Source organism: Balaenoptera ricei, chromosome 6, assembly GCF_028023285.1.
Source record: "Balaenoptera ricei isolate mBalRic1 chromosome 6, mBalRic1.hap2, whole genome shotgun sequence".
NCBI lineage: Eukaryota > Metazoa > Chordata > Mammalia > Artiodactyla > Balaenopteridae > Balaenoptera > Balaenoptera ricei.
The window spans coordinates 122161139-122173520 of record NC_082644.1 but is presented as its reverse complement, the minus strand read 5'-3'; the positions used below and the strand labels follow the sequence as shown (position 1 = coordinate 122173520).

The following is a 12382-nucleotide window of genomic DNA, read 5'->3' as shown; positions in this document are numbered from 1 at the left end:
GCAACGGACCCCACTTCAATATAAGGTGACCTTCCTTCTCGGGGACCCCTCCCCAGCCCCAGCAGGCACAAAGCCCCATGTAAGCCCTTCTGCCAGCCCGGCAAGCAGGGTCCCTTTGCTGCTGCCCTGTGGCCATTGCTGGGACTGCACCTGCTGTGCTTGGGTCCAGAGCCTTGCCAGCTCTGGTCTGACCACTGCCCACACCTCTCCTGCCAGTGCCCCCGTCCACGTCCTGAGCCCCCGCAAGCCTCCTGTGCCCTCCTCCTAGTCTCCTCCAGGGAGCTGAGGCTGGCAGGAAGCGATGGAGGCCCTGGCAGCGGTGCCCCTGCACTGCGGGGAGGGGTGCGGGGCTCCCACTGACCCGCTGCTCTCTGGGCCTGCAGTGCCAGCTGCACCCACGGACCACGCAGGCCAGATGTGGCCACACAAACCCTGCCCCGGCAGCAAATGTGTGCTGTGAAGATCCCAGTTTAGCAGACCTGCGGGCCAAAGCGACTTGGCCCCTGTTCATTCACAAGCATTAACTAGCCCCTTCCACCGCCAGGCCCTGCGCTCCAGGCTGGGGAAACAGACACCAACAGGCTGCCAGCAGGCTGGTACAGCTCCTGTTGTCACGGGGTTTACAGTGTGTGCGGGAGAGCAGACAACAAATAAACACAGCAGAGAATTCGGATGATGCTAAAGCCACCAGAAAAACGACTGGCAGGTGAAGGCTGGGGTTTGAGGAAGGCTGCTTGGAGGATGCAGAGGGTGAAAAGTAGCCCAGGGAGCAGGGGGCTCCGGTGAGGGGGCTGGATGGGACCTCCAGAGGGCCGCTGGGTGGGAGGGTGCAAGCAAGAGGCCTGGGGTGGGGCAGGGGCTGGCTGGGCTGCCCGCTGGGGAGCTGGGCTGGGCACAGGGCTGGGCTGACCGCTGGGGAGCTGGGCTGGGCACAGGGCTGGGCTGGCCGCTGGGGAGCTGGGCTGGGCACAGGGCTGGGCACAGGGGTGGGCACAGGGCTGGGCTGGGCACAGGGCTGGGCACAGGGCTGGGCTGGCCGCTGGGGAGCTGGGCTGGGCACAGGGCTGGGCACAGGGCTGGGCTGGCCGCTGGGGAGCTGGGCTGGGCACAGGGCTGGGCTGCCCGCTGGGGAGCTGGGCTGGGCACAGGGCTGGGTTGGCCGCTGGGGAGCTGGGCTGGGCACAGGGCTGGGCACAGGGCTGGGCTGGCCGCTGGGGAGCTGGGCTGGGCACAGGGCTGGGCACAGGGCTGGGCTGGCCGCTGGGGAGCTGGGCTGGGCACAGGGCTGGGCTGGCCGCTGGGGAGCTGGGCTGGGCACAGGGCTGGGCACAGGGGTGGGCACAGGGCTGGGCTGGGCACAGGGCTGGGCACAGGGCTGGGCTGGCCGCTGGGGAGCTGGGCTGGGCACAGGGGTGGGCACAGGGCTGGGCACAGGGCTGGGCTGCGTGCGGGTTCTGTGCTCAGGGCCATGATGACTCAGGAGCATCTCAAGCAGGGACGCATCAGATCGATGCTTTACAGGCTTTGCTCCGACCACTTTGTGGAGGGTGGACTTGGGGGGTGAGGGTGAGTGGGGAGGCCAGGAGATGACCGGGCGTCGAAGACTCGTGATGGAGAGTCCCCAAACCACGGCCGGGGACACACCGGTGGCAGGTTCTCCACAGCCTGGGAGGTTGCCCTGCACCTCTGAGACTCAGACGGGTCCCCGGAGGGGTCTGCAGGTTGTTCATCCGGCCCCGCGAACGGCATTTGGTCATTTCCATTTTTTAGGGATTGTCAGTAAAATCACATGACCAGCCACCGGCAGGTTTTGTGTGTGTCTCATTTCTCTTGGGTAAATACCTAGGCGTGCGAGTGTCGAGCCGTATGGTAATGAATGTTTACCTTCATAAGAATCTGCTAAACCATTTCCCAGGGTGTTGCACCCTCTCGTTTTCCCCATCCCAGTGGTGACAGCCTTGATTTAGAAACAGAATCGCCATCCTGCTGGTGTGTAGCTGCATCTCCTTAGGACAAACGCCCGTGAGCCTCTCTGCGTGGGTTTGCTTTCTGTCTGGGAATCTTTTCAAATCTTTTGTCTGTTTTTAAAAAAAAAATTTTTTTTTAATTGAGTCTTGAGAGTTCTCTACACGTTCAGGATTTAAGTCCTTTATCAGATAGATGTGTGTTTTGTAAATATTTTCACGGGAAGGCTTTCACTGCATACTGTCTGATGACTCTGGGACCTGACTGAGAGCTGGCGTGGCCTGAAACCCAGTGGAGGCTGCGAGCGGGAGCCCTCGGCTCTGCCCCTCCCTCCCCGCTGGCCGATGGGGTCTTCCTCTGACTCTGAACCCACTTCCACTCCAGAGCGCAGTGCTGGCCTTCCCTGGGCACCGCTGCCTCTGACCCGAGGCCTCTGGGTGGTGTGTCCCGAGGTCACACGCTGTTCCTCAGAGTGTCTCTGGGGCCCTCTGTCTGAGTGGACATGAGAGGTCACCTGGAGAGGCCTCGGCAGCTTGAGCCCCCTCCAGCCCGTGGAGCCCCCCGGGCGACACTCTGGTCCACACGCTTATGCAACCAGGGATAAGGTGGCCGGACACCCTAATCCACCCTAAGTGGCCAGACACCCTAATCCACCCTAAGTGGCAGCCCAGACCCACCCTCCTCTTGGGCTGCTGGAGGCCCAGCTGGGGGTCTGGAAGTGAGGGGTGCCCAGGCCTCTGACGTCACCTCTGTCACCCCAAGATGAGGTCCGGAGGCCTGGCCAGTGGTGGCTCCACTCCCGTGCGAGGAGGCGAGAGGTGGGGACTCTGGGGGCTCTGAGGGGAGCTCGCTGGTGGGGGCAACCCAACCAGCCGAGCCGCGGTCATGGAGGTGGCCGGGACACGAGGCAGGTGAGGGCCAGGCTCTCTGGAGCCTCCAGGAAACGACTCCCGGAGCAGGTGCGGACACTCGAGCGATCGTGCCAGACAGTGAGCAAAGAGGGCCTGGAGTTTGCGGAGCCAAGGTGCCTTTCGCTCCCCAAGCTGCTCATCGGCCGAGCCCCACTGCCGGGCTGGGCTGCCAAGCTGGGCCGGCGGGCGCCAGGGGCCAGAGGACTGGCCTGGGGATGGAGGCCCCCCTGCTGAGTTGCGTCCTGGCGCTGCTCTGAGCGACCTCGGCACAGGCTGAGGTCCTGGCACAGCCAGATTTTGATGCCAAAAAGGTATCGGAGGCCTCCGAGCTGTGCCACGCGGGTGGGGGTCCGGGCTGAGCCCTCACTGGAAACAATAGCGACGACGTGATAATAGTACCTACTGCCTTCCATGGAGCAGTTGTTCGGTGCCTTGGGCCCGCACACCCTTTAGAGCCCCTCTCCATTTAATCCTGAAACAACCACGTGCGTGGGTAATTACCGACCCACCTCACGGTTGGGAGAACTGAGGCTCACAGTGGCCATGAGACCTGCCCCAGGTGAGTGGGAGAACAGGGACCCAGACCCAAGAGATGGACACTCCGGAGACCCCCGGCTGTGTGGCTTCAGACAAATCTGCGTCCTTGTGGCCCAGGGTCCCGGTGCACCCCACCAACTCCCCTCCTCACCTGGCTGCCTTTTCAGGCCCTGTCCCCATCTCTTCTCCTGCCCCCCCCTCATCACACACTCCCAGGTCTGGGTCTGCAGGGACCAGGTCAAGGTGGGGGTGGTCGAACCCCACAGCACGTTGGTTGGGTAGGGATTGACTGGAGGGGCCTCCAAGGGCTGGGCACTCAGGCCAAAGCTCATGCCTCTCTCTGGCTGGGGACCCACCCTCCCCTGCTTGGCCCACTGCCTCACACCCTGAGCGGGGGCTGAGATACTATTTTGCTTTCATTTCTGGGGGGCTTGGTACAGTGAACCGGGGGGGGGGGTCCCCAAGGAGAGAGGCTGGGGTGAGGGCTGGAGGCTGGCATTGGGAGCTGCAGGTAAGGATGCCTGAAGGGGGTGGGCCCAGGGGAACCTGGTCCCGGAGAACAGCGAGGCCGCCCCAACCTCCCAGATGCCGCCGTGTGCATTAGGAAAGGGCACTCCTCTGGGCAGCTGCCCGTCCCTGCCGGTCCCTTGGCCAGGCAGGCACTTTCATGCAGTGCACAACCTGCCCAACCTCGGGTGGCGGACCTGTTGTCAGCCTTCAAGAAAGTGCAGTGAGGCCAGGAGACCCTCATCTGCCCTTCTCTCTCACCTCTGTGAGCCACAGGGGTTCACAGGGACCCCTGTTCGGCCCCAGGCCGGACCCAGGAAGCGAGCCCCCAGGCCTTGAAGGCCTTCCAGGACTTCTACCCGACGGTGGGGCTGCCGGATGACATGGTGGTCACGCTGCCCAAGTCAGGTACCGCCGAGCCCCGCCCTGTGGGAAACCCCGCCCCACCAAGCCCTGCCCCGCCCCCTTTCCGGAGTCCTGGGAGGTACAGGCAGGAGGTGGCCTTCTCTTCTAAGGATGGGTTGGCAGCCGTTCCAGCCACTCTTCTTCACACCCCGCCCTTCCCCGTAACACACATGAGGGAGATGTTTGGGGCAGTCGGGGGCCGGGGGCCCCACGCTCTGTGGGGGGCTGTCCCGGGCAGGTCCCAGGAGCAAGTGGGCATTCCCAGCCAGCCCAGCCTCTCACAGACCCTCTGCCTTTCTACAGATGCGTGCTCCTCGGGGGCAAGGAAGCACCCTGACAGCTCGGGAGACCCACCGTGGCCCTTCCCAGGTGGGGGCCAGGGTAACTCCTCCCTGCCGTTCTCCAGGGCCTGTGCATGTGGGCTGCCCCTTCTCGCCATGCCTCTTGCCCTCTCACCTTCTGAGGTCTGCAGGTGCAGACCCCCGCCAACATCCATTGTTCTGCCTGGACACTCACCTGTGTGCGCCAGGCCTCAGCTGACACATCGCCTCTTCCAGGGAGCCTCTCCTGATTACCTAGGGCTGCCATAACAAACTACCACAAACTGGGTGGCTTAAAACAACAGAAATTTACTCTCTCACAGACTAGAGGCCAGAGGTCCAGAATCAGGTTGTGGGCAGGGCTGGTTCCGTCTGGAGGCCGTAGGGGAGAATCCCAGACTCTTCCAGCTTCTAGTGGTGCTGGTAATCCTTGGTGTTCCTTGACCTGTAGACCCATCACTCCCACCTCTGCGTCCGTTGTTACCTGGCCAGATTTCCCTCTTCTTATAAGGACATCAGTCATTGGATGTAGGGCCCACCCTAAATCTAGGGTTATCTCATCTCGAGATCCTGAACTAATTACATCTGCAAAGACCTTATTTCCAAATAAGATCACTTTCAGAGTTCCAAGTGGACTTGAATTTGTGGGGAGACGGTCCAACCCAGTACATTCTGTGTCCCCGTAGCCCCTGGCTTACCCCTGGGACACTGGGTCCTGCCTTGGAATCCCCTGTCCTCGTTCGCTTCCTGAGGGTCCCACGAGGCAGCCTTCTGGGTTGCTGCCATCACAGGGCTGGGTCCCCGGGAGCCCTTGGGACACGGATGCAGGTGGGCTCTTGGGGACACCTTCTCCCAAAGTGGACACCAGGAAACCATCGGGCCCCTCACCCGTGTTCATCGTGAAGAATTTGGGAGCCTATGTAAAACAATAAATAAGGGACGCGACGTGACAGTCGCCAGCATTGGGAGGCGCCCCTGCAGCCTCTCCTGGCAGGATCAGATGTCGCTCGGTGGGGGCTTCCTGAGTGGCCCGCGGGCAGTGCCCCTCCGGCCTTCACAGGCCTTCACCGCACCTGCTCTCCTGGCCGGCCTGGGGACGCCGGGGCTGCTGCGTCTTTCTGCGGGTCTGGATGACCCTGCCCAGGACCCCAGCCCTGTGTCCTGTCACATGGGAGCTTGTTTCAGCAATGTCACTGGGTGCGAGGAGGGCGGTTAGGGATCGTGTCACATCACCCTCAGGAAGGTTCTAGCTGCGGAAGGTGTGAACCTGTCTTCCTGCTCTGTGCCCCACCCTCCAGGATTATGTTAGAAAAAGCAGCTTTCGGAGTAAAGTGCCCCATGTGGACCCCCTCTCAGGTGCTGAGTCTGTGGGGTCCGGCATGGTTTAGTGGCCATTCTGGGGCTTTCTTGCCGCGCCAGCCCCTCACTGCTAACCAGGGAGTGAGCGAGGCCCTGGGGAGAGTGGCTGGGTCCCCAGGAGCCCGGGGCAGGGGCGGCGCTGGTGCTTGGGCGGCCTCCAGCCTGGGCCCTCGGGGGGCGGGGGCGGCACTGGGGGTGCGTTTCCACATTTGCAGAAATTTTGGCAGCAGGATCCACTTGCACTGGCCTTTCTGGTGATGAGTAAATTGGGGGGCCCTGCTGCATGAGGGGGGCAGCTCGGGGTGTTCCAGGAGTGACCAGACCTTTCCTGTCTGTGCAGGGTGAGCCGGAGCAACAGGCCTTGTCACCCGGAGTCGTCTGGACCCAAGGCCCTCCTGGCCTCCCCATCCCCTGTGCTCCGCAGGCAGCTCCTTGGGCCTCCCCCCTTCCACTCAATAAACAGATTCTGCAGTTTTGAGGCCCCTCGCCTCTTTGGAGAGACCGTCAGGGAGGGCACAGCGGGCCCTGCCTTGACCCGGGCTCCTGGGGCCACTGAGGCAGGGAGGCTCGGGGGCTGAGGACAGAGACTCTGGCTGCTGGACTCCTGGCTGAGGGCAGGAGGCGCCAGCCAAGAGTGGCACCTGTGGGGGCCGCAACCACAGGCAGCATCCAGTGCCCCCCGCCCAGCCCCCGTGGGTTCATGGCACCTGTGGGGGCGGCAACCACAGGCAGCGTCCGGTGCCCCCGCCCAGCCCCCGTGGGTTCATGGCACCTGTGGGGAAGCCGAGGTGCCCTGTGCAGCCCAGCCCTGCGGCTGGGTCTCCTCGAGGTGCACAGATTCCCCTCCACAGGCCCGGAGGCAGCGGGGCTGCGGGGTGGCGCTTGTTGGGGTTTCCCTCTTGGTATTGGTGTGACCGTGGCCTTGGGCAAGTCATGTGAACCTCTGTGAGGCTTGGGAATGGGTCACGGTCATGGCCAGTGCAGTCCAAGCCCCGCCCTCCGGCCCCGCCTGAGCGCTCCTTGATGGACCCCTGGGCCCAGATGAGGAAACTGAGGCACAGAGAGGACGGCCACTTGCCCAGCAAGAGGCCAGGCTGGGATCCAGGGCCGGTGGCCAGGTTCCAGGGCCTGGGCTCTGTGCTGACCCCCCACGAGGTGTGGGACCAGGGGAGCCCCCCACCCGGAGGACGTTGCCGCTCCCGCCCCGACGTCGTGCCCAGTGGAGCTCAGAGCGTTCAGTTCTGTCCGGTGCACACACTTCAAAGGGCCAGGCCTGCGGTGGGGCAGGAGGGCGCTGGACGTCCCGCTTCATTGCTCGCCGGCGTCTTGCAGCCCTCGCGGGGCCGGAGCTGGAAGCCATTAGCCCTGAGTGCATCTGTCCTCATCCTGGCCCTGGCCACCCCGAGACAGTGGGTGACCCCCACGCTTCCTGCCCTCCCTCTCCTGCCTGGCCGAGCCCCCGGGGGGGCCCTGGCTCCTCAGCCCGGTTCTGGGCTCAGCCCGGGGCCTGGGTCAGCCGGCGCTCAGCCTCCTCGGGGGCCCCTGCTGCTCCTGCTTGTTGGATGGCCCCCCTGGTCTCTGAGCTGCCCTGTCCTAGCTTGACCCCCATACCTGTGACCCAACCCCACAGGCTTTGTTGGAGATAGTGCTGCGTCCGGGGTCAAGCTGGCCAGTCAAGCTGCCACTGGTGAGCAGGCCTCCCCTTTGAGCTGACCAAGCCTGGAGCCGTTCCCGGGTGGGCTTTTTTGGCCTCGAAGGTGGGAAGGCTGCCCCCCACCGGCCAGGGACCAGGGTTGCTGATCTGGGTAGCGGTTGCTTTGGGCACCCTGGAACCCCTCTTGGGCACCTGACCCCTGCTGCTCTGCTTCACTGTCATGACGGGTGGGGAAACTGAGGCAGAGCAGCTCGCCCAGGTTACACGGCTGGAGGGCTGGGGCTGGTGCCCAGGAAGCCTGACTCCATCTTCACCTTGACGTGCTTGTCATCTGGTCCTGAGCCCAGGAGAAACGCTTTGGGGGTGGTCGGGGGCCTGGGGCCTGGAGGGGAGGAGGTGGACGCTGGCGGCTCATGGGCCGTGGAGCGCAAGCCGGACAGGGTGTCCCCGGGGCCGGCCTTCTGGGCTGCGGGCCCCACTGCGCTGTGCGGTGTGGACGCATGGGGTGGGGTGGGTCCTGTCCGGGTGGGGGAGGCCCCCGGCACAAGAAGGAGGCGGAGCCGCTGCTGGCCCCCTGGCGCCTGCAGAGGCTCGCGGGGCTGGTGCGACCCCACCGCGCCCCACTGCCGCCTCCCGTGGGCCCTCCCCTCCCACTGGGCCTCTGTGCCTTTCAGGCGCTGCTCCCTCTGCAGGGAACGACCTTTCCCACGCAAGCTTCGCACCCCCCGCCATCGTTTCCCCCACCCGGGGGAGGACCCCCCACTCGGCTCTGCGGTCCAGGCCCGTGGAGCGCACGCCCACTTGTCCCAAGAGCCATCAGAAAGAGCCTGAAAACCACCAGGTTTCCTGGGAGGAGGGCCCGGGTGTGCGTGTGGAACTCTGAGCCCCTGGGGGTCTGGGCTTGGTGTATCCATCCCGTCAGCGCCCCCGGGGTGGGAGATGCGGTCCTGGGTCACCCCCGTGCAGGTGGGGGGGGGGGGCCTTGTCCTGCTCTTAGCCCCCAGGTGGGCCCCGCCGCAGTGTCCACCATCAGCCCCAGGCCAGGGAGGGGGTGGCGCCGGCTGCTCTAGTACAGGCCACACCCCCAGCCCCTCCCCGGGGCTGTGGGTGTCACGGGGCCGGATGCACGCCCCCTGAGCATTTGGAGGCCAAGGTCGCCGAGGACACTCTTGGGTGATTGCGCCACCTGCCAGCTCTCCCTCCCGATATAAACCCGGGTGCGGGGGCCACAGGAGCGGGGAGCACAGACCCTCGATGGAGGCCGGGCTGCTGAGCGCCGTCCTGGGCATTATCCTGCTGCAGGTGGAAATGACCGCGCAGGACCTGGACCTGCAGAAGGTGGCTTTCTTTCTGGGCCCGCGTGTGCAGCTACTCCAGGCCCCTCCTGCGCCCCAGCTGATGCTGGGCAGCTGCGTCGGGGCCCCAGGACTCACCCAGGCCAGCCCTGTGAGGGCAGGTGGTGGGGTGTCTGAGCTCAGCCCCGCCTGGTCTCTCCTCTCCTAGCGAGTGGGTGTGAGGCAAGTGCCCAGGGCTGGGCAGGGGCGGCGCCCTCCCTCAGGGCCTCCTGTGGGCAGGCCTGTGTCCTCAGCCCGGCCGGCTGGTCCTCTGGGGTCTCCAGGGTGTGGGGTCCCCCCTGTACCCTCTGACCCCGCACAGTGTAGGAGCCAGAGGAGGCTTTCCTGGTGCGGAGACCTCGGCCGCGGGCTTTGGTTTCCAACCCGATGCTTCTTTGCCCAAGTTCCTTCTTCGCCGGCTCTGTGTCGGCTGCTGGGCCAGGAGCACATCAGCAGGCTCAGAAGTGACAAATGTCGGACATGGATTCGTTTCTCTTGCAAAAATGATCAGTTTTCAAAAGTTTCAGATGGAAGGCCTGGGCTCCGGGTGGCCGTTTCTGCGGCAGGCGCTCGGTCCCCCAGCCTGGTCGGGCAGAGCCGGGCCTCTTCCGCGGGGGCAGCGCTGCTGGCCAGCGCTTCCCGGAGGCTGCCACATTCGGCTGGCCCTCTCCAGCCCCCCTCTCTCAGGCTCTAACCACCAGTGCCCCTGGCGTCCCGTCCCCGAGGACAGGCGGCAGCGAGGCTGGTTCCCCTTGGAGGTTGAGATCCAGCCCTGTGGCAACTGCAGACAGGCCTGTGTGGGGAGGGGCTCGCCCTGTCGCCCCCCAAGGGACCCCTCAGAAGGCCGACAACTTGCTGCTTCAGAGCCTGCCAGATCCCTGCCTGGGAGGTCCGGGGAGAGGGGTCTGCCTCCTGGGGCCCAGGGGTGGGGTCTCTGTCCGTCTGCCCGAGACGGGCTTGGCTCCGGCCCCTTTCTCTAGATTGCAGGGTTCTGGCGGGAAGTTGGGGTGGCCTCCAGCCAATACCTGGCACTGCAGACCCCAAAGAGGCTGGAGGCCTTGTTCCTGACCTTGAGTGGGGAGGAGCTGACCGTGAAGGCTGCGTATAATAGGTAAGGGGCCTGGGCATAGCCCGGCTGCACCGGCTGCAGCTGTGGATGCGGACTTCATTGTCACTTGGGTGGACCAGGCCTCCCTGTGTCTATCTTGACCCTCCCCTGAGACCAGACCCCCAGGCTCCTAGAGCTGCATCTTCTCCCAAATAAAAGCACGGGGTCTTAATGAAGCCCCATCTGTTTACAAGAAAGGAAAATGCACTTAGGGGTAGGTGGCTCTCTGGAGGTCACAGAATCCTTGGGTGAGAGGCTGGCACGGTCCCATCCTGTGCCTCTGCCCTCCTTGTCCTGCTCCAGGCTCTCCTGGGGACGGACACACTGCCAGAGCCCTTCCTGAAGACACGCACCCACCCCCCCCAACACCCCCCGCCCTGGAAGTGTGCCCAGCAGAAGGAATGCAGGCTGGCATTTTCCTAATGAGCACTTTCCTGCCTCTCAGCTCAGGAAGTTGTGAGACTGAACAAATAGTGAGCTCAGAAGTAAATGTTTCGGGGAGATTTGTTTTTCCTGGTAAGAGCCGTTTCCTTGTTGCGGCACTCACAGCCCTCTGGCCCTGCGCACCGGCTATGCTTGGCCATGCTGTTCCTCATGCTGTTCCCTGCACTCCTCCTCGTGCCCCAGACGCCCGTTCTCCCATCAAGAGACTGGTCATCCTGCCAGGGCCGCTCTAGTCCTCCCCTACCCCACCCTGGCATCCCGAGAGGGTCCCGGCTGGGTGGGGAGAGGATGGAGTCTGGCCCTGCCGACCCTGGCCTCTGAGGTCCGCCCACCCCGAGGGTGCCCGGTCCGCCCAGGCCTGTCTCTCCCACTTGCTTGCACAGGCCACAGGGAGATCCAGGTGATAGACACAGACTACGAACAGTTCGCCATCCTGAGGGTGTCCCTCCACTGGCGGGACAAGGAGTTCCACGTGCTCAAGTATTTCAGTAAGCTGCCCCTGGGGGGTGCGGGGCCGCTGTGGTCCTCCTGGGGACCGCCCAGCCCAGGCCCCTGTGCTCCCACAGCTCGGAGCCTTGAGGGCGAGTATGAACCAGGCTTCTGGAAGTTCCGGGAGTTGACCGCAGACACGGGGCTGTACCTGGTGGCCCGGCACGGTGAGCCCCAGACCTTGGGGTGGGTGCTGGGCTAGGGGCCCCCAGGGTGGGGTCCGGGCACCTGTCCCGCAGTCCCTCACACTGTCCCGTCCCACAGGGAGGTGTGCCAAGCTCCTGAAGGAGGCGAGCCTTTGCCCCTGTCTGCGCTGAGCCCCGCCCGAGTCCCGGCCTGAGGGGAGCCCCTAGGCCTCCGGGGTGGTGACACCAGGCTGCCAGAAGGGGACCCTGGAGGCTGGGGCGGGGGGGAGGGCAGGGCTGGGCCAGGGAGGGGAGGAGGCTGGCCCTCATCCCCCGTTTCCATCCAGCAGGGTCCTGCTGGGGGCGGTGGGGTGGGCGCAGGCCCTGTGGGCCCCTTCTCGGGCTCCCCGGGTCCCCCACTGTGCTAACACGTCAGCTGCACGACCCCCTCTGTCTCAACGGCCCCGAGAGGTTGGGACTATCACCCCACTTTGCAGGTAGAGAAACTGAGGCCCAGGTCACACAGCTAGGACACCCACTCCTGGCCGTGGCTCCAACCGCTGACCCCTGGGGTCCTCGGAGGCCGGGCGGCACCCTGAGGCCCTGGCCTTCTGTGTCACAGGAGCTGATCTAGAGGAGCCCCTGCCCCCATCCGGGATGCTCGGAGCTCCGCCCACCCAGCCTCCCCTGACCGCCCAGCCCTGGGGGGCCCGCCTGCACCTGCTCTGAATAAACTCTACTGCCAAACCCGCTGCCTCGAGTCTTTCCTGGGGCCGAGGGGTGACAGGTGGAGGTGGCGGGGTCAACAGAGGTGAAACCAGCTGCCCTGGAGCTTCTGCCATGAGGAGGTGGGTTGAGTCGAGCACCGTGAGGCCCTGCTCCATCTGCAGGGGCACAACCACTCAGCTCTCCTTGGAGCAGGGACCCCAGGAGTCATTTCTGCATTCCGTGTGCAGCTCTCCCACCCTGCCCCCCTCGTATTCTCTCTCGGTCTCTCTGTCTCTGCCTCTCTGTGTCTATCTCTCTCTCTGTCTCTGTTCCTCTGTCTCTCCCCCACCCCTCTGGCTTGGCTACTGTCTGCTGTGTGCTGGGAAGCCCTCACCCGGCCTGTCTGCCTGTGAGGACGGCTGTGGCACTTGGAGGTGGGGTGGGGTCAAGGGCAAAGAGGGCAGCTGGGATTACAAGAGCCGCCGCGTGTCTGCTGCGTGGACTCGGACGAGTGCC

At 64.6% G+C, this 12382-nt stretch overlaps 1 protein-coding gene across 2 annotated transcripts; it reads left to right on the top strand.

Annotated features, from left to right (window-relative positions):
- Nucleotides 1–8805: 8805 nt before the first annotated feature.
- On the top strand, nucleotides 8806–11905 carry LCN8 (lipocalin 8). 2 transcript variants are annotated; one of them, XM_059926632.1, is made up of 6 exons: nucleotides 8806–8996; nucleotides 9973–10103; nucleotides 10546–10616; nucleotides 10928–11032; nucleotides 11111–11200; nucleotides 11781–11905. In XM_059926632.1, exons 1-6 carry the CDS (start codon nucleotides 8913–8915, stop codon nucleotides 11885–11887), a joined length of 588 nt encoding a protein of 195 aa, XP_059782615.1. In that variant the 5' UTR covers nucleotides 8806–8912; the 3' UTR covers nucleotides 11888–11905. The 2 variants fall into 2 exon arrangements, with proteins under 2 accessions (XP_059782615.1, XP_059782616.1); XM_059926633.1 differs by having other exon boundaries at nucleotides 11298–11905.
- The last annotated feature ends 477 nt before the right edge of the window (nucleotides 11906–12382 follow it).

Excerpts from the sequence above, each read along its gene's own strand:
- LCN8 (XM_059926632.1), top strand. The coding sequence starts at position 8,913 with ATGGAGGCCGGGCTGCTGAGCGCCGTCCTGGGCATTATCCTGCTGCAG. Across the intron at positions 10,617-10,927 it reads GGGGAGATTTGTTTTTCCTG|GCCACAGGGAGATCCAGGTG; the intron begins GTAAGAGCCGTT and ends TTGCTTGCACAG. Across the intron at positions 11,201-11,780 it reads GTACCTGGTGGCCCGGCACG|GAGCTGATCTAGAGGAGCCC; the intron begins GTGAGCCCCAGA and ends TCTGTGTCACAG.